General features: G+C 40.0%; 1 protein-coding gene across 1 annotated transcript; it reads right to left on the bottom strand.

The window, feature by feature from the left end:
• Positions 1–1,202: 1,202 nt before the first annotated feature.
• LOC117298056 (SCO-spondin-like) lies at positions 1,203–20,867 on the bottom strand. The gene is made up of 20 exons (XM_033781284.1): positions 20,473–20,867; positions 19,660–19,818; positions 18,212–18,376; positions 17,404–17,568; positions 16,877–17,047; positions 15,780–15,950; positions 14,539–14,712; positions 13,656–13,829; positions 13,026–13,196; positions 12,204–12,380; positions 10,954–11,124; positions 10,032–10,232; positions 9,310–9,483; positions 8,265–8,435; positions 7,209–7,379; positions 6,325–6,495; positions 4,739–4,912; positions 3,261–3,382; positions 2,565–2,775; positions 1,203–1,635 (listed from the first exon to the last, which is right to left on the bottom strand). The coding sequence occupies exons 1-20, from the start codon at positions 20,552–20,554 to the stop codon at positions 1,526–1,528; spliced, it is 3,285 nt and encodes a 1,094-aa protein (XP_033637175.1). The 5' UTR covers positions 20,555–20,867; the 3' UTR covers positions 1,203–1,525.
• Positions 20,868–21,453: the final 586 nt, after the last annotated feature.

The raw sequence follows: 21,453 nt of genomic DNA, 5'->3' as shown, positions 1-21,453 counted from the left end.
ATGTAAGAGTTGAAATCTGAAAATTCCTGAAAATGGCTTGCATGCCTGGAGTTCCCCCTTGACCGGAACCTCTCAGATGTTACAATTCAAGAGGTTCACAGACTCTGTGAATCACCAGAAATACAAGACTACAGGATTGGACACAATATGGACTATTTCTTTCTCCATTTGGTGACTGCTTTAACATCTTCAAAGATTATTATTAATTTAAGGCTCAAGGAAATCTTTAAATCAGGAAAAATCCTGGGAAATTACCTGTCAAGGATTTATTGGTTCTTAAAAAAACAACTTTGACATCATACAACTCTTCAATTCAAACTTTCAGCTCAATGTAAACAAAGAACAAAATATGAACATTATTGCATCAAGTTTAAAAATCTTTGGCAAATACTTTATAAAATTCTAACAAATTTATAAACAGTAATTTGTTTTACAACTGTACATCTCTTGATTGCATTTGAGTTTAAAGTAAACATAGAACAACATGAAAACTATTGCAACAAGTTTGACATTTTTTGGCAAATACTTTATGAAATTCTAATAAATTTATTAACAATATATTTTGTATTTAAACTGCACATCTCTATCAGCCTTGGATAGTATAATGAATTTTGAGAAACTTTTTTGGAATGCATTTTAACTATGATATACAATTATGTGAAAGCACCTCAGATAAATCTAAATGGCAAAGTCTGTAAACATTGAAGTTAACTGGAGTTAAGTTAATAATTGTAAAGTAAATTGTAAATAAAATTATTATTTGAAACAACTGAATATGGCAAGAATCGGTGACTTACATGTATACAAAGAGTTTCTTTGGTGGAGGCTGAGGAGTAAACCAACTTGCCTTTTGGGGGGGGGTAGTAAAATGTGAGTCTTTAAAGACACTGGACACTATTGGTAATTGTCAAAGACCAGACTTCTCACTTGGTGTATCTCAACATATGCATTATAAAATAGCAAACCCGTGAAAATTTGAGCTCAATTGGTTGGTCGTCGAAGTTGCAAGATAATAATGACAGAAAAAAAAACACCCTTGTCACTTGAAGTTGTGTGGTTTCAGATGTTTGATTTCGAGACCTCAAAATATAATTCTGAGGTCTCGAAATCAAATTCCTGGAAAATTACTTCTTTCTCAAAAACTACGTTACTTCAGAGGGAGCTGTTTCTCACAATATTTATACTATCAACAGCTCTCCATTGCTCGTTACCAAGTAAGTTTTTATGCTAAAATTATTTTGAGTAATTACCAATAGTGTCCACTGCCTTTAACAGTTCTTTCAAACTAAAGACTTTAGCGGAGCAGGGAGGTCCAGTTTCATTAATCTAATCCACATAATAGTGACAACAGCGAGATTTGAACTTAGGGTCCTAGAGGTGGAAGGCAAGGCAAGATACCACTAAAATTACCTCTACAAGTCAGGCTCCCTGTCTCACAAGTTCCAATTGGCCATTGAAAGTAAATCATCATCAAGAGCACCAGTCTATTTTCAGTATTGAGCCTCACCTTGAATCCTGTACACTGTTATGAGGAATACAGTTGGAGATAGACGCTGAATGCCGTCAGCAGAATCACCAATTCAGGATTGCTAAAGCCAGCAGAAGGTTGCGATCCGCCAGTCAAATATTTTATAACTGCATGTAGAAATATGGTAACGGGTAGAAACTTGAATAACTGATAATAACAACAACAAAAACTCTGGATACCGCAGCGCTTTACAAGAAATAGTACAAAGCAAATTAAGGCACAGGAACATTTGCAGATTTTTCAAAAACTTCCATGACTCTAGAAAAGATTTGATGTGGGAGACAGGAGTAATAATAAAAAAAAAAATAAATAAAAAAAATAGTTTTGGTTTAGACATAGAAAAATTAACAGGAGCAGGACTTGAACCAACGACCTCTGGATTAACAACAAAGAGATGTAAAGACCCCCTTAAAAAAAACACCATAACAGAATGCCTCTTATGTGAGATTTTCGGTAGCATCATGTGTAAATCTCTCTTGAGTAGTGTTGGTTTGGAAAAGGAACCAGTGGTTTACAACTCAACATTTCGATCAGTATGCTCTCATCAACTTCAGGAGAAACTGACTGTCTTCAGGAGAAACGATCATTAGAATTACACATGGTGCTACCGCAAACTTTGCCTGATTATACTACCACCATGCAAAGTTTCAACATAAAGGCACTGTACACGTTTGGTAATTGTCAAAGACCAATGTTCTCACTTGGTGTATCCCATCATAAGCAAAACATAACAAGCTCGTGAAACTTTGGGCTCAATTGGTCATCGAAGTTGCGAGAAAATGAGGAAAGAAAAAACACCCTTTGTTGGACGAATTTGTGTGGTTTCAGATAGGAATAAAAGACTTCTTGATAGAATATTTTAGTGAGAAATTACCTCTTTCTCAAAAACTATGTTACTTAAGAGGGAGTCGTTTCCAACAATGTTTTATACTATCAACAGCTCTCCTATGCTTGTTACCAACTCAGTTTTTTAGTTAATGTTTGTTTTGAGTAATTACCAAACGTGTACCTTCCCATTAAAATATCTCTTACTTACCATTGAATGACAATTCCTCTGAGCTAGACTCCAAGAACTGGTTCCCAGCAATGACCCTGACCTTGAAGTCTCCCTCGAATAAACCTGCACCGGTCATTGGATTATCCCGGACCGGAACAAGGCGATGTATGCCCATAACGGTGCCATACGTCTGCCACTCATAGGCTGATGCATTACCTTTGGGTACCCCTTGAGTGTTGAGTCGTTTAGCCTAAAGACATTGATAACAATTCAAATTTATTTTGGTTTTACACTGTTGCGCAAGGAACTACATGGAGATAACAGGTGTTAGTTGTCAGATAAAAAGGATGTTTTATCCTTTTCTAGCCTCTTTCTTTCACGGAACTTTCCCATTATGCTGTCCAAAAACAGGCTATCGGTTAATAGACCCCTTGCATACGACACGTCACACTATCAAAAAATGCCCTCACTTAGGCCAAAGGAGGCAAATTTATTGGGTGATAGCTGTTCTTTGTGCAAAAAATGTGGGTGTGACCTCAGCGTCTGGGTAGCATTTTGCTGTCTGCAAGGGTCTTGCAAGAGAGAGAAGAGAGTCCTTCATTTAAGGAATTACGGGGAGAGCTTCATGTATAATAAGGAGGAGATTTGCTGATTGTGAAAATACCTGAAAAGTGAAATTCAACAAGATAAAAACGTGAACGTATTGAGCTAAATGTAAAAGCGAGATTGAACTACCTGCACAATGAAGTAATCCACATCAGTCTGGTTTACATCCCAGTTGACATAGACGGAAACCAGACCTCCCTTGATGGCTTTACTCACAGAGAAGGTGATATTAAATGGTACTGGAGGAAGTACTACAACGGAAATATGAACAAATTAAATCATGAAAAACTTGAGCAATACTAACAGTATCAAACTGTGATGATGTGCCATCGATCTAGTTTGATATTCTGAGATGCAGAATTGTTAAGACTGACATAATTAGGTGAGGTTTGTGGTAGCACCATGCGTAAATTTCTCTTGTGTAGTGTTGGTTCTGAAAAGAACCAGTGGTTGACAACTCGATGTTCAATCAGATGCCTTGATCATCTTCAAGAGAATGATGGACTCTCTGTTGCTAGATTTTGCTACAGACATGCCAAGTTTTTGAAATATGAAACTGAAAGCGCTGTGTATGGGCTAACCAGGTTATGAGATGCTGTGCCAGAAAAACCCGGGCAAACCCCCACTCTTAGCGATAGTTGATACATGTTTGTATTTCACAAGGGAAACTGACTGGCTGCCGCTTCCCAGTTTGTATCGTAATTTGGGTGTGATCCCTGGCTACACGGCAGTTAACGGTTGTATGGCTTCTGACTGGCACCCCCGAACAAAAATATTGACAAAATAGGGACACCGCAAATATAGGGCTAGGGGCGGCACGTTAATCCGGAGGTCGTTGGTTCGAATCCCACTCTAGTCAATTCTTTGTTCAACCCCAAAAATCATTTTTATATTTCTACATAGTTTTTAATGATACATGTACATGTATAAGTGGAGGCTATCCGCTGTTAGATAGCTAAAATAAAAATAAAAAAATAAATAAAAATTGTACTGGGTTCTTTTACATGCATTATGCAACCCACAAGTCATGTGGCCTGTAGTCGATTTCAAAAAGAGTTAGGTAGGAGTTATTAAAAGCTTAAGGCTAGTCCTAAGTTAGGACTAGTAACTCGTCCTAACTCAAGATAAGACTCATCTTAGAGGCTTGAGTCTTGAGTAGTGTGATCCCTTTGCAGCACAAATTTGGCTAAACTGGGATGGGTGCAGGCAGTGGACACTAATGGTAATTACTCAAAATAATTATTAATGGGGAGAAGTTGATAGTATAAAACATTATGAGAAACGGCTCCCTCTATTAAGTAACGTAGTTTTCGATAAAGGATTAATTATCCAAGAATTTGATTTCAAGACCTCAGATTTAGAATTTGAGGTTTCGAAATCAAGCATCTGAAAGCACATAAATTCATGTGACCATGGTGCGGCAAGGGTGTTTTTTTCTTTCAGTAATATCCCGCAACTTCGAGGACTGATTGAGCTCAAATTTCACAGGTTTGCTATTTTAACTCTGAAGACTAGTCTTTGACAATTACCAATAGTGTCCAGTGCCTTTAACTCTTTGTGATATCCAGCCCAGGCTTTACATCCCATCATAAGCCATCTTTACTTACCTGGGCACTGGTCTTGATTGTAGCACATGATTTCTCTGTAACCCTCACCCACGCAATCAAATCCTCCAAAGGCAGGACTAGGGTCTGAACAACTCCTATTGGTCAACTGGTGACCATCACCGCATGTGACTGAACACTGGGACCATGGTAGCCATGATGTCCACAAACCATCAACTGTCAAAATTATGTTTAAAAAAATATGTAACAAATGCAAGGCTCAACTTTTACACTTGACACTGACCCGAGGACACAGACTTTAGTGTCATGCCAGTAAGCGCAAGACGGGACAAATCGTGGTCTTGTTTTATTTTCAATTCAACATCTTTGCATTTTTTTCAAAAAGATGTCTTAAAGGAACACGTTGCCTTGGATCGGACGAGTTGGTTTATTAAAAGCGTTTGAAACCGTTTGTTATGAAATGCATATGGTTAGAAAGATGTTTTAAAAGTAGAATATAATGATCCACACAAGTATCTCTCGAAATTGCACGGTTTTCCTTTTACGTCGCGAACTATCACGGTCGGCCATTTATGGGAGTCAAAATTTTTACTCCCATAAATGGCCGACCGTGTTTGTCGACAGGGTAAAAAGAAAACCACGCAATTTCGAGGCATATTTGTGTAGATCATTGTATTCTACTTTTACAATATCTTTCTAACCATATACATTTTATAACAAACGGTTACAGAACGCTTTTCGAACACCAACTCAGAGGGAGTCAAAATTTTGACTCCCATAAATGGCCGACCGTGTATGTCGACAGGGTAAAAAGAAAACCACGCAATTTCGAGGCATATTTGTGTAGATCATTGTATTCTACTTTTACAATATCTTTCTAACCATATACATTTTATAACAAACGGTTACAGAACGCTTTTGGAACACCAACTCGACCGATCCAAGGCAACGTGTTCCTTTAATGTTGAGTTTGAGTATCACATGATACATGATGAGTATCACCAGATAAAGGATTCGGGTACTTTTCGTAGGACACAAAACACAATGTCCACAGAATTACATTAAACTTACACGGTTTGAAGATAATGATAGTAGAAAGCTTCCCTTAAAGACACCGGACACTATTGGTAATTGTCAAAGACCAGTCTTCTCACTTGGTGTATCTCAACATATGCATAAAATAACAAACCTGTGAAAATTTTAGCTCAATCGGTCATCGAACTTCCGAGATAATAATGAAAGAAAAAATACCCTTGTCACACGAAGTTGTGTGCGTTTAGATAGTTGATCAAACTTGAGGTCTCGAAATCAAATTCGTGGAAAATTACTTCTCTCTCGAAAATTATGGCACTTCAGAGGGAGCCATTTCTCACAATGTTTTATACCATCAACCTCTCCACATTACTGGTCACCAAGAAAGGTTTTATGCTAATAATTATTTTGAGTGATTACCAATAGTGTCCACTGCCTTTAAAATATTACTTCCTGAGGTGCTGTAGTTTTTGTGAAATGTGTAAAACAAGTCACAAAAATAATTTGGGCAAATCCCAGCACACAGTTTGGTTTGGTCTACTAGGTTGTAGGTAAATAATGTTGAGAATAGATTAAGAACAACCATAGAAACTTACTTGGGCAGGCTACACCGGCACACAGTTTGCCTGAAACCGTCGGTCCCTCACACTGTCGGCCGTCGTATCGGGGAGTGGGATTGTTACAGACACGAGTATGGTTGACCTGAGCACCCCCACAAGTGACTGGGCATTGTGTCCACTCGCCCCAGGGCGAGAATCCACCATGAACTTGAGGTGAAAATCAAGAGGACTAGTATCACTAAAATGAGTTCATACATATATCAGCATTTATATGAGGCGCCTTTTTCCCTACAGAAGATGCAACAAAGAAGTCCAAACTAAAGATGTTCCAATGTAAAGAGAAATGAAAGAGTCAAGTATTTCTGTATAAATGAGTCTAAAAAAAGTAGTTTCTTGAATTGTTTATGTGAAGTTGCATGGCAAAGATGTAATGGTAATGAGTTCCACAGATTTGGAGCGCTAGCAGAAAATGCACGCGAACCAACTCTAGAGATGGTGCGATGTACGGCCAAGAGGTTCTCTGAGAAAGAGCGTAGGGAACGCGGTGGGACATATGGTTGAAGCATGTTAGTTTTGTATGATGGCAACTGGTGAGCAAGGGATTTGAAGCCATGTAAACAATTCTGTTCGTAAAAAAACCTTTGATTGCAGCTTCCACTCCAAACAAAAGATGAAAAGTAACATATCGTCGTAACCATATTAAAAAATTAATCGTTGTTATATGTGTACTCCTGGACTTGCTGTAAATACTGTTGCAAAAAATGTCCATTAAAAAAAGAAAAAGTATTTGTAAATATGTAATAAACCTCACCTGAGCATCTCTTACATGTACTTCTTACATGCACAAAATTGAGCTGTGTAATGTTTTGAAAATAATCATTAGATTTGGAGTCAAATGTTCTGTTCTGCAAGGTTCTTACCTGGGCAGTAGAAAGCTGAACACAGCCGCTTCTCTATGGTTGTACCCACACAAGGGTTTCCGTCAAGCGAGGGGGCTGGACTGTCGCACTGCCTAGTGCGTTGAGTCTGGCCTCCACCACAAGACTTGGTGCACTGACTCCAAGGGGTCCACAGGGAGTAACCACCATGAACTGAAAGAGACAAATTTGCAATCAATTATAAAAATAGCATAAATATCTGATGAGACCAAGCTAAAGGAGTATCATGACGCGCTCAGTGTTTTTTTTTGTATGTGGAGCTACCTTTGGAAGTATGAGACCTATCTCTTTATAGCACCCTGTTATGGTTTACAAGGTGCTGTGGAGCAATATGCTGCCAATCAGACCTGGGGCTGATTTCACAAAGAGCTAAGATTGATCTACATGTAAATGCAAATTAATCATAGCAAAGTGTGATGTCACAATACAAATCACTTTGGTAATACTGGAAATTTTGTCTTGTGATGAATTTTATTGCTTTGTGAAATCGGGCCCAGGAACATCAGGGCGAACCCCTTCTCACGGTAGCCAGAGAATCTGCGCTTGCGAACGCAGGGAAATCATAGCTTGCATCAAGCGTAGTTCACGGACTGGTTAGCGGGGATTTTGGCCTGTGCGTGTGCGTACTCCAAGCTACTAGGCATTCTACGCTTACACTACGCTAGCGCAGAAATTCTGCAATTGCCTTGCAAGTGATCGTAAGCGCAGATTTTCGGCTTCTGATGGATGATACCCAAGCCTACAATGTACATCCGTTTGGACAGTAAAGGAGGTAAGCCTGTTTCAGCCTCAGGAGAAGTGGCAACAGCCCCTGAAAAATAGTAGCCCACACCTTAATAATAAGAATAACTGTATTTATAACACACCTTTTTCCAAAGGATACAAAGCGCCAAGTATTTACTGCAAGGTGAGTGGGGCGAAGTTTGAATTATGAGGCCTAATCCTTAGCACCATATAATGGTTGACAGACCTTCAGGCATTGTGTCTGGCGACTTGCATGAAAACAAAGTTTAAAACACATTTACAAAAAATACATACTAGGGCATGTGTGTGTGTTACAGGTTGTGTACTCCTTCATGTCCCCTTCACAGGTGTCACCGTTGTAGAGAGGTGAAGGATCATTGCACAGCCGGATGCGGGAGGTTGTGCCGTTTTCACAAAGCTTGGAGCAGGGGGCCCAGTCCAGCCATCTTCCCCAGTTCCCATGAACTATAAATATCCAAGGAGAGATGTCAAGGAGAGATTTGGTTTTCTGTAATTATTTATATTGATAAATATTTTTACTGTTATGAGCAAATTCACAAAGCTTGGAGCAGGGGGCCCAGTCCAGCCATCTTCCCCAGTTCCCATGAACTATAAATATCCAAGGAGAGATGTCAAGGAGAGATTTGGTTTTCTGTAATTATTTATATTGATAAACATTTTTACTGTTATGAGCAAATTCACAAAGCTTGGAGCAGGGGGCCCAGTCCAGCCATCTTCCCCAGTTCCAATGAACTATAAATATCCAAGGAGAGATGTCAAGGAGAGATTTGGTTTTCTGTAATTATTTATATTGATAAATATTTTTACTGTTATGAGCAAATTCACAAAGCTTGGAGCAGGGGGCCTAGTCCAGCCATCTTCCCCAGTTCCCATGAACTATAAATATCCAAGGAGAGATGTCAAGGAGAGATTTGGTTTTCTGTAATTATTTATATTGATAAACATTTTTACTGTTATGAGCAAATTCACAAAGCTTGGAGCAGGGGGCCCAGTCCAGCCATCTTCCCCAGTTCCCATGAACTATAAATATCCAAGGAGAGATGTCAAGGAGAGATTTATATTGATAAATATTTTTACTGTTATGAGCAAATTTCCATTTTAGGGACAATAAACGTTAAATTGAAATGAATTTAATGTCAGATGTTTAAAGGGAATGCATACATTTGGTAATCACTCTTAAACTTTTGGTTGGAAGTCTAAAGCAGCTATAATACATTTTGGAAAAAAAATTCACTTGAAATTAATTGGGATATTTAAAAATATGTCAGTTGTTATGCCCTCAGGATTTGACTCTGAGAAGCACACTCATGTCACTTACTTGGACACTGAACGTCACCATTACAGATCTTGTGACTCCTGTTACTCCCAGCGCAATCTACACCACCATACATGGGGGCGGGATCTGTACAGTTGCGATGACGATAGATGGTGGCACCACCGCAGGACACCGGGCAATTCTGCCACTCCGTCCACTGAGTAAACCCCCCATGAACTACAAAGAATCATAACAGAATTAGACACGTTATTGCTACCTCCCAGTTACATGTACCAAATTTGGAGCTCCGAGTTTTGAAGTTTAGAGGGGCACGTTTTTTTCAATTTTTTTTTCTTTTTGCCATTTGGAAGACCTGCTTCTCCTTTTTAGAGTTGTTCATGCTTAAAAACACTGACAGTGTTTTTGTATGTAGTTAGTGAGCAGTGATTAAGCAAAATTTGTAGAGAACATACATTCTGCCATTTTGTGCAGTACAAAATTTGGTTCCACAAAATAGCGGACCGTGTTGTGTCACCTCATTGAATAGAACATTCCATACTATTTTAAACCATCATGAATATATTCTCACCAATGCACTCATGAACATTCGTTATTTGTTTAATATTCTTGTGACTTAATTGGGCACATCTGAAGATTACATCCTGCAAAAACCAGACTGCAGAACCAAAACTACTCAAAAGAGATTTACCACTCGGTGCTACCTCATCTAATTATACTCCCACCGTGCAAAATTTCAAATCGTACCATATTATTTTGTGACTTACCTGGGCACATCTGAGGGTTACATCCTCTCTCTTCATTCTCTGTCTCCTCTCCGCTGTCCGTATCCGTCCAGTTACCATGGCAATTAGCGCCGCCGTGGGCGGGGGCTGGATCAGCGCAGGTGCGTTCCCTCGACTGGAGTCCACCCTCACATAAGACGCTACACTCACTCCATGAAGACCACTCCGTCCAACTCCCATTCACTAACAGAAAGAAAAAAAAAACATTAATTTTATTTAGCTAGACTTGTGAAGCTGAAAAACTAAACTCATTAATTTCAAAATGGAGATCAATAAAAGTGTTTCTGACTATAATGATAAATCAAAACTTCCATTTAACAACCTGAACAAGGAAACAAAAACTTTAGTATAATTCAAGACCCAATTTCATAGAGCTGCTTAAAATATTGTTTAAAAAACATTCCACTGCACATAAATTAGACATGGGGTTGTGGCTGGTAACCTTTTTGCAGGTGAGCAGAATTGATTTGTGCTTAGCTGTGTTTGTGCTCACGGCATTTTAATAAAATTGGGCACAAGTAACTGGATGCAAGGTCTGTAGTTCAGGGATGATGAGATTGAAAAAAGACAGAAATTTGTTCGTCGCGGGAGGTGAACACACGCAAACTCGCTGGCCAGACAAGTCAAACTAATTTTGGGTGGCCTGCAATTTTAGTTCACTAGCCATAATGTATGTATGTAAACAATTAAAACAAAAATTATGAAATTCAGAACTTAAACAGTCAGAACTGTGAACACAAGACGAATTTTAAAAATCGGAAAGACGGAATTCAGCCAAAAGGCGAAAAAATCTCATCCCTTGTAATTGCTTGTATGGTTGATCACCACAAAAATCAACACTGTCTGCAACTATTTTGTCAGCTGTACCAATCCGGTATAACACCTTTAATTTTTTTTCCCCTACCTGGGCAAGGGTCGTCATTGCATACAGTAGAATCCTGAGAATCCCCTGGGCATGTCTCTCCACCGTGCTGAGGTACTGGGTCATCGCACACTCTGTCTCTTAACAGCTCATGGCCTCCACAGGTCACTGGACAGTCCAACCAAGCTGACCATTCAGACCAACCACCGGGAACTGTCAACGATAATAATAATAATAATAATAATAATAATAGTGGCTTCATATCGTAGTATCCTAAGAATCCCCTGGGCATGTCTCTCCACCATAATGAGGTACGGGGTCGTCGCACACTCGGTCTCTTAACAGCTCATGGTCTCCACAGGTCACTGGACAGTCCAACCAAGCTGACCATTCAGACCAACCACCGGGAACTGTTAGTGATAGAAACATTTCAGATTCAGAATTACGTCAAAGCTATTCAAACGTACTCGGGGCAGATCGGGGTCGACCCGGGGAAGCTAATCGAACGCACCCATAATGATAAACACTGGTGGCAGCCTGTCATTCTTGTATGTCACATTGTATAACAACACGTCATAGGTCACTAACCACACTGTTTCAAGTTTTAGCTGTTTTTGGAAACGAGCACTAAGAGAAGATTTGTCTTGCTTTTGGTAATACTTCAATACTCAAAAGAATTGAAAGACATTTTTATTTGTCAGTTTCAATAAAAAATGCAGTGAGTTATTATTTTTCAAAAACACAAGTTGGCCGGACTTGTAACATCGTTAGTTTACTGGCCTGGTGCAAAAAACACTGGCCTTGGGCCTGCAGACTAGTGTTCATTTTGACCCCTGTCTGAGAAACGGCCATATGATTTTATTCAGACTTTGGTTTAAGTTTAAATTTACTCAATTTACTCATTTGTTTGCTGAGAACTGCTACCATGGCTTCCTTCGAAACCCTCTCTTGAAGGCCCGATTGTTTTTTTAAATGTTTGTACTGCCTTCCAGGTTTTAGTTACTGTTTGGTTTAAGTTTAAGTTTACTCAATGTTGTAATTTATTTGCTTAGAACCGCTTCTGGCGGGTTCAGGTTTTGGGGATGGTTCATTTTTAGACTTATTAGTGTGTTTTATAATTGTATTGCTGTTTTTAAATTTCTTACAGGTTTGTTAATGAATAATTACTTAGATTATTTTTTTTTGGCCTTTGCTTTTTAAATTGTTTCTCTGAGAAGCGCCTTGAGCGTATTTTATGCAGACTTTGGCGCTATATAAGTTTTCGTTATTATTTTAATATTATTATTACTTACTTGGACAAGGAAACTCATTGCATGTATCCCACTCTTCACTGGGGTCTGCCTCAGGACAAGGGATCCCTCCCCATACTGTTTCAGGGTTAGTGCAGGTACGAGTTCGGGATGTCATCCCCCCTCCACAGCTTGTGAAACATTCTGCCCAAGAGGACCAAGTTGTCCAGGCTCCATCAACTGAGGACAAGAACATGGAAGTGGTGTAGTGTTCGAATGGGGAATAACAAAAGTAAACATTCATGTTTTGTTCTTTAACAAACCCGATAGTAAACCGAGTTGGATTTCTGTGAATACCCACATAGTACACCCAGGGGGATTCGAGCTGGGGTCCTGCAGGTGGAAGGCGAGGAAAGATACCACTACGCCAACCAGACCACCAAAACAACTAATTTCATTAAACAAATCTGCCTTAAAGAGAAGGTACACGTTTTGTAATTGCCAAAGATCAGTATTCTCACTTGGTGTATCCCAATATATGTAAGCATAAAATAACAAGCCTGTGAAAATTTGAGCTAAATTGGTCATCGAAGTTGCGAGCAAATGATGAGAGAAAAAAACACCCTTGTTGGACGAATTTGTGTGCTTTCAGATAGGAATAAAAGACTTCTGGCTAGAAGTCTTTTATTATTTGAGTGAGAAATTACCTCTTTCTCAAAATCTATGCTACTTCAGAGGGAGCCGTTTCTCACAATGTTTTATACTATCAACAGCTCTCCAATGCTCATTAACAAGTAAATTTTTAAGTTAATATTTGCTTTGAGTAACTACTAAACGTGTACCTTCCCTTTAACCCCTTCCCCCTTCCCATTTCCCTCCTCTTACCTGGACATCCATTGGTGCTACAATCTCTCTCCGCATTAGCCAACTCTGGACAGTCGTCACCATTGAATAATGGAGGGGGGTTATTGCAGGTGCGATAACGCGTCTCTATGTCCCCACCGCAGGTGACAGGGCACAGGGTCCAGATGGACCAGGCAGACCATCCACCGTGTACTGCAACAACCAAAACATTAGAAATGATAGTTCATATTTCTTATGCGCTTTTTCATGCCAAATATGTGGGGTGTTATGGCCTATAGCGGTTAAGAGCACCGGATTCAAACTTTGTTGTTTCTGATCAGCAAAGTGTGGGTTTGAGTCCCAGTCGTGACACCTTGTCCTTAAACGAGACACTTAACCATGTTTACTGTGATGCTTCTTCCTGCAAATGGAGCCCATGTTGTTTAATGCTCGTAAAAGAACCCAGTGCACTGATTGAAAGAGAAGGGTTTCGCCTCTGTGTTGCTGGTTTGATTTAAAGCATATCGCAGTGACATTTGGTTAGCCAATCACTGTTGGATGTCAGTGTTTTCTTTCCTAGAGGTTAGTGACGAGAGGTATTGATTTTGCGCAATACCCATGGTAGCGAGGCTGATAAAATGGGGACTTAATTCACCTTCAACCTCTACTCACCTGGACATATATGCGTGTTGCAAACCCTAGTTTCATTGGCAGGTCCGTGGCATTGTTCACCATCGGGCAAGGTTGGTGTAGGGTTATCACAGGTTCGATCCCTGACCTGTATTCCGGTCTCACATTCTTTGCTGCAACTACTCCATTCAGTCCAATCAGACCAGCCGCCATCATCTGGGAACAAAACAAAACTCAAAGATAAAAAAAAAATGTTCAAGTAATTTTTCATGGCGATGCTTACCACAGACTTGTACGCTTACGGAAGCTTGTAAAGTGCATAAATCTATTGCCGCCCTCCTTTGAATCGTCCTCTTTAACTCCTTGTGAGATTTCCCAAAACACAGGGCCCAATTTCATAAAATGTGTAAGCACAAAAACTCGCTAATCACAGAATAGTCAAAACAACATTAAGTTTGCATTGCTGTGGGTGGTGCTCGACTCAATTTTTGCTTAGCAAAGAAACATGTAAAGCATTATTTTCTGCCCGACAGCTTTATGAAATTGGGCCCAGATCTTAACCACTAGATCCTTATCATACTGATATGAGATAATACAGCAATGTGAAGTGGCGCAATTTACACGTCCTAATTGCTGAAAACAATTGAGTGAAAATTGAGGTCAAACGCAGGCCTGAAATTTCATCTTAGATAGAGCTGCAGAGGGCACTCATTGGAAAATCTCAAAGTGGATGGGAAACATTGGCACCAAGGCCAGGGGCAACGGAGGCAATGCCTCTGCAGCCTGCGGGAAACATTGGCACCAAGGCCAGGGGCAACGGAGGCAATGCCTCTGCAGCCTGCGGGAAACATTGGCACCAAGGCCAGGGGCAACGGAGGCAAGGCCTTTGCAGCCTGCATGTAATTCCAGGCCTGTAGATGTTTACCTTCACATCTGTCCACGTAGCAGTCTGCCATTTGCCAGTCCGACCCGCTGCAGTCTTTACCGCCATACATAGGTGGTGGAAAGTCACACTCTCTGGTATGGGTAAAGTTACCTCCAGAGCCGCATGACTGTGAGCATGGGCTCCATTCAGACCATGTACCCCAACTTGCATCAACTGTGGATAAGAAATAAAAAATAAAAAATGTATATTAAGAACAAGACCTGGATTTTATATCGACCAAAGTCACCTGACTTAATCGTCATGACAAATCTTGGTGGCACAATTTTGAGAGTCAATGTCCCTTGGTGTATAGACCTTTCTTTTCCAACGTCACAGCCCAAATTGTTGAAATTGAGGATGAAACTATGGAAAGCTATAAATACAAAACAAGAAGCAGACAACCCCTATGAAATACTGATCTAAAAAAATTATAAGAATCTTATAGGAACCTGTATTTAACTGCTAAGAGTAGTCTTTATCAAATTCTTGTTTGATTATAACTCTCTTATAAGAATCTTATTAGATCTCATAATTTGAAATCATATAATAGGGGAATCAATATGTGGTGAAGTGGTTTTCAACTAGTGGTTTAAATCCACACCGAGGCCTGGACTTGATAATTTTACCAAGACGAAGTCGAGGTAAATGATCAAGAACCAGGCCTTAAACCACTAGTTGATAACCGATTCAACACACTTTGATTCCCATTCAGTAATACCTTTTCGGTCAATAAAAAAACATCAACACTTTTTGGTCAAAAGGTAAAATAAATGCAAAAATTATAATTGTTCAATGATTTCTTTCAACACAACACCCCTCCAGCTATGAAATGGTAAGGCCCTCGTGTAAACAACTCTTTATAAGGAGAGTGCTCTCGACCAATAGGAATGAAGAAACTGTCTTATAAGCACAGGTGCAAGCTCGCGTGTCACACCCATGTTTCAACACTTTTTACTGGTCATAAACAAAGGTTTAAACACACCCACGTGACACGCTCTCCACCAATAGGAATAGCGAAACTGTCTGAGGTATTTATGAATATATTTAAACTCAGTGTTTACCTTGGCATTTGTCTGCACTAACTTGAATAACCATCTACACCAATCTGGGATTAGTTTTGCATTGACCAATGCATACTATAATGAGAATCTAGCTGGGCATTTAGCAGCACTGACCTGGGCATTTGTTTGCACTGACCTGGATATCCATGTACACTGACCTGGGAATTATTTTGCACTGACCTGGGCATGGTGTTTCCATGCAGCTCTCTCCACTCGTCTCAGTTCCAATGCAGTAGTACCCTCCCCAGGCGGGCTCAGGATTATCACAAGATCGCCATCGCTCACGGAACCCCCAGTCACAGGTCTCGGAACACCCTGACCAAGGGGACCATAGGGACCAGCCACCATGCTCTTAAAGGGAAAGTATGATGAACAAAAAAACAGGTTTGAGCTAGAATCACAACGAGGCAATTCAAACAGTTGAAACTTTCTAAATATTTATTTGGTTTGCGTTTAAACCATCATCATCAACATCTATTTCCAAATTCTTCAATCAATATAAATACAAAGTAATACAAGAATTTTAGAAAATTTGGGGCACAGCCAAGTAAGCACAACTTGTTTTAGGGAGTGCCTATACAAAAACAATCACAAAAGAAACCATGTACATTTATACAGATTAGACAAAGCACACAATTAACAAAGACCTGGGACAACATAACGGAAAGAAGAAAACCAATTTTGAAGAAGGTATGACTTAAGATTACGCTGGAAACCGGATAGATTCTGACTATTCCTTAAACTTACAGGATGTGCATCATGTGATACTGACTGTAATGTGCAAGCCAACAAGCAGATACTGGCTTTGGGTACATAATTCTATGAACAACTACAGACGTGCCATTACCAGGACAACAGTACCCCTTAGGTGCAAAATACTGACAGGAATTTAAATTGTTTACTTCACATCTCGTTTTGGTTTTCATTACATTACATTACAACAGAATTGTCCAAATTGAAGAAAGGCTGTTCAAAAGACAGACAGACAGGACCCAATTTCATGGCTCTGCTTACTGTCGATCTATGCGCTAATACGCTTACCATTCTCTGCTTACTGTGCAAATGTTGAAATTCTGTGCTAGCTGTGTAAGCAAAGAATTCTAAACATGGAGTATGCACACCCGCAAGCAAAAATTCCCTGCTAACCCGTGAAATACGCTTGACACAAGGGCGAAATTCTCTGCGTCCAAATATGTTGATTCTTTGCCTAAAGCAAGCAGAGCCATGAAAAGTGGGCCCGATCCTTCCATGTAGCACAAAAAAAGTTCTCAACTTACGGGGGCAAAATAGTAAAAAGCACAACCTGTCTCCCTTCCCTTGGCCTGGGCAGTGTACTCCGCCATACTGCGGTGCGGGATTGTCACATGTCCTCCGACGAAATTGTTGTCCAAAGTTGCAGCTGGAACTGCACTCAGACCAGTCCGCCCAGTCTGCCCATGACCCATCAACTGCGATACAACAGATGAAATTATAAGAAGAGAAAAACATCTTGTAATGAAAAACCAATTGAATGCATTGACACCTTTGGTAATTGTCAATAATTAACCAGTTTTTATATATTTTTATTAAGCGCTCCCAACATTATTACCCCCGGTCAAAGACCAAAATATGCACTTCAAAAAATATTGTGGGCTCAATTGGTCATCAAAGTTGCTAGAAAATAATGAAGGACAAAACCCTTGTTGCACAAATTTGTGTGCTTTCAGATGCCTGAGAAAGGCTCTTCTCAGATTCAAATATCTTTGCTTTTGTAGTGCGTATTTCATGTTATTGTAAGGAATTGTGCTGAGACGAGGACACTTACTTGGGCATGGGTCAGGATTGCAGTCTCTCTCTTCCACACCCACTCCTTCGCAAGGAAGCCCTCCGTGGAACGGACCGATGCAGGTTCGATTCCTGGCGTGGGTGCTTCCACCACAGGAGACAGGACAAGCTTTCCAATCACTCCACTGTGTCCAGTTCCCATCAACTGCAACAATAAAAACAATAATTGGTTTTTATATAGTGCTTTTCACACCCATAGGGCTTCTCAAAGCGCTTCGAACATTATTACCTCTGGTCACAGGGTCATTTAATTAATTCCTTAATCCATCTCAGCTCCCTGGGGAGTATGCAGCCTATGCAACAAATATGTGCCCAAAGATGTACCCATTTACCTAAGCTTGGTGAAGAGAAGCAATTATAGTTATGCTTGCTCAGGAACACACGTGTCACGCCCGGGACTCGTACCCACACTCTGCTGATGAACAGAAACACCAGAGCTTGAGTTCGGAGCTCTTATCCACTCGGCCACGACACCCAACCACAGGCATTAAATGAGTAAAATATCACCAAATAAATTCAGGAAAAAAACTCACTAAGACCTACCCTTCATCCACCAAATCAGGTATCAAAATCAAAACTGGACTGCAGGCCTTAGGCCTGAGGTTTTAGGACCGGACAAGCCTGATTTTGTGCTTTGCAATTGAGTGGGCAAGCATACTCCATGTTAAATTGCTTGCACAGTAAGCAGAAAAGGATGATCTTAAAAGCAGAATTTGTTGGTACAGTAACCATCAGCATGAGATTGGGGATTTGCTTTGATCATGAACACACAGCCCCTTTAAACTTACCTGGACATGGGTCTACATTACAGGCTTCTGTTTCATTGAAGTTCCCCTGACAGGGCATCCCCCCGTGCTTCGGCTCCTTACATTCCCTCTGATGGTACTGAGTCCCAGAACCACAGACTAAGGTGCAGTTAGTCCAGGAAGTCCATTCTAACCACACACCGTCGACTGGTCAAAAAAAAAAATTGAAAGAAATTACATTTTTAAACCATCCATTTGTGAAAAGTATGAGGGCACTAGGCCTATATCTAGACGAAGTGCTTGTGATAGCCGTGTATCTCGACGTATAGCACCCTCTACCAGTGACAATTCTTATGGATTTTTTTGTATATTTTTTTATTGAGAGATCGCCTTACATCACAAGGCTACATTTATTTGATTTGGGCTGTCAACCCAGATCAACTGCCACCAAGGGCATGTTGCCACCTACTACCTGGGGCTGAATCAAGGTACTTGGTACTTGGTTAATTAATCCCTTAACAGCCCCATTTGGGCTAAACTTGGATGGTAGGAAAGTGCGGCAACAGACAGGTGAATAAGGTGCCAAAAGAAACAGATTTAAGGTGCACTTTTTACAGGTGCAAGAAAAGAAAAAAAAGGAAAGAATTTAAAGGACAATATTGTCATGCAGAGGCTGCATTGCTCTGATGGCAGGGATGGCTGATGTTTTGAAGACCTGTATGGATGGAGCTATGTGTAGGACAGCAGATGGTGGGAGCCTGTTCCAAACTGACATAGCCCTTTGGAAGAAGGCGTATTTTTATGCATTAACGGTTACCCCCTTGACAGAATGCAAGGGTGCAGGTATGGGTATCATCCACTAGTAGCCTGGCTGGTAGAGCAGAATGCACACCTTCCCAACTCTTTACGAAGCAATTATAAAGAAGTGCCTTGCTCAAGTGCACAAGTGTCATGACTTGGATTCGAACCCATACTTTACATTGACAACACTAGAGCGTAGGTCCAGTGAACTACATGTAGACTGCTCGGCAACGACACAGAATGAAGTCAAACGTCTTTGACCAAGACTAAGTTAAAGCTAGTATTTAATAAGCCATGTGTGTGTTAGATTTGAACACTGTCTGGTACAATGAAGTGCTTGATCATAAGTTGCACTTAAATTTGTATTATAAGCCTAGATAGAGACTCAGACAGTTGCTATGTCACATGATTCGGGGCAAGATTTTGCGTAGCTCTGTAAGAGAGACAGTGAACACCCATTCAAAATTCTGAATGAATTTGTATCGCACAATGGTATAGGGGTCAGCTCATCTGGAGGTTCATCTGGAGGTTGCTTTGATAAGCTGGCCCTGAACCATTTGACATACCAACTGTCTACTGTAGTCTGAGGAATTCAAATGTAAGCAGTTAACTTGTGACTAAACAAGTCATTGTACCAGACATTATTTAAATCTAACTTGCAAATGGCTGTTTAGATTGAACACTCATACTTGGGCATGGATCCATGTTGCACTGGCCTGCATCAAAGTTATCGCCAACACATGGTGATCCATCGTCAAGGCATGTACGACTTCTTGTTGTAAATCCCCCGTCTCCGCATGACATGGAACATGTCGTCCAACTGCTCCATGGTGTCCACCCTGCTTTCACTGCAAGATAAGGACCATTAAAAGCAAAATCAGTGGTGATTTTGTGGAGATGCAGGCCTCGAATTAAAACCCACTGGACCCACACTTCCACCAGAGCAATTGCCGTGGTACCCTGTGCTTTTGCTGTGGCGCCCTTTAAGAACAGTAAATCAACAAACAAACTTCTGTGATCCTTGTGTAGAGTTGGTCCCCACAATGTGGCCTATTCTCACAGCAAAAAAAAGAGATGTTTTGAGAAAATTGCAATTGAAATGTTGCACCTTTTTTAAACTGATATTTTGTTTCGGTGTAGTCTATTTTTTTTTAACACATAAAATAATTGAGCTGAATTCTTCTAATAAAACACAATTGTTAATAATTTATTTTTTAATTTGTTAAAAAACATTCTCAATAATTATTGAAATTTTGTTTGCCTGCAATTTAAAAACACACACCTGAAAACCAGGTTTAACAATCAAGACAATGCAATTGCAAAATAACTGTACACATAATCAATTGTTAATTAAAAGACAATTTGCAATTCACTTTACAGTTATTAATACTGTTCAATAAAGCATTGAATAATTTGTCTGACAACATGATCAATTATGAGTCCAACTAGATAGTTAGAAGGAAAACATTTTTAAAATATACCATTATAAATTTTCGGCTCACCTAATCCAGCTGCATGGAAGACAAGCAGCAATTTGACAACAGCTTCGAACAACACATACGTTTGCAGTAAGAAGCAACCCATCTTCTACAAAATGACTCAGAAGTTGACACCTACATTGATTTAACTGAGCTCACACTTCTATGAAACTTGTGACGGGTGAATTGAAGAAAACGAAAGTATAGACTGACAGTTTTTCACGGAATCGGTGCAGCGCTTACTTAGTTTCATATGTAAACACGGGGCACACAGACGTTTGTCTTTGACGGGCCGCACTCATTGTAGTTTGTGCAATTAAATCTTAATCAGTTACATCAACAACTGGCGGGCAAGATGTTAGTTTATTATACAATGAACTTTTCAAAGTGTAAAGAAAGAGCGACAAAAATTGGCAAGATCGAGGGTGCGTCGTCTGCGAACTTAAATTTGCCACCATTCCTATCTCATTCATTCTCAATTCATTCACAAGAGGGCGCACTTATTAAATAATGAAAGTGGGCGGCAACATTAAAGGGACACTCCACCCTCAAATTGTCAGTATTGTTAAAAGTAATTGTATAAATTATGTATCAATCTCAGCTGGATGCACCCACTACAATATGATGTACCCCACCCATTTTCCCATTGAGACAGATAAACTCAACATGTTGTGTTTTTTCCAAATTTAATGTTCTCACAGCTCCGGAAAATTGGGCCATTTGGAATTTTGTGTGAAAATTTAAAGTGGGTCTAATTCGACCAAGTATATATTATTGGACCCCCAAGGCATTTTTTTTTTGTGAATTCGCAATACTTTGGGAGTATACATTTTTCGACCAGATCTTGAAGTTATTGCCCCAAAACCTCGAGTAGCCTACACGGAAAGCATAAAAGTGACGGAGTTAATTTTTTAAATGATTATTCAATGTACAACGATTATTTACGCCACTCTCTTGAAAACATCGCTCTGACTATGACCCCGTTTTGGTTGCATACATCTTCAT

Source organism: Asterias rubens, chromosome 12 (assembly GCF_902459465.1).
Source record: "Asterias rubens chromosome 12, eAstRub1.3, whole genome shotgun sequence".
NCBI classification, from domain to species: domain Eukaryota; kingdom Metazoa; phylum Echinodermata; class Asteroidea; order Forcipulatida; family Asteriidae; genus Asterias; species Asterias rubens.
Note: the sequence above shows the minus strand (reverse complement) of the source record. Positions and strands in the feature narration are given on the sequence as shown.

Bases quoted from the DNA above. Each gene is read 5' to 3' on its own strand.
- LOC117298056 (XM_033781284.1), bottom strand. From the start codon at position 20,554: ATGGGTTGCTTCTTACTGCAAACGTATGTGTTGTTCGAAGCTGTTGTC. The intron at 13,197-13,655 runs GTGAGTAGAGGT...TGGTTGTTGCAG, and splicing joins CAACACGCATATATGTCCAG to TACACGGTGGATGGTCTGCC. The intron at 2,776-3,260 runs GTAGTTCAATCT...CAATGTCTTTAG, and splicing joins TGGATTACTTCATTGTGCAG to GCTAAACGACTCAACACTCA.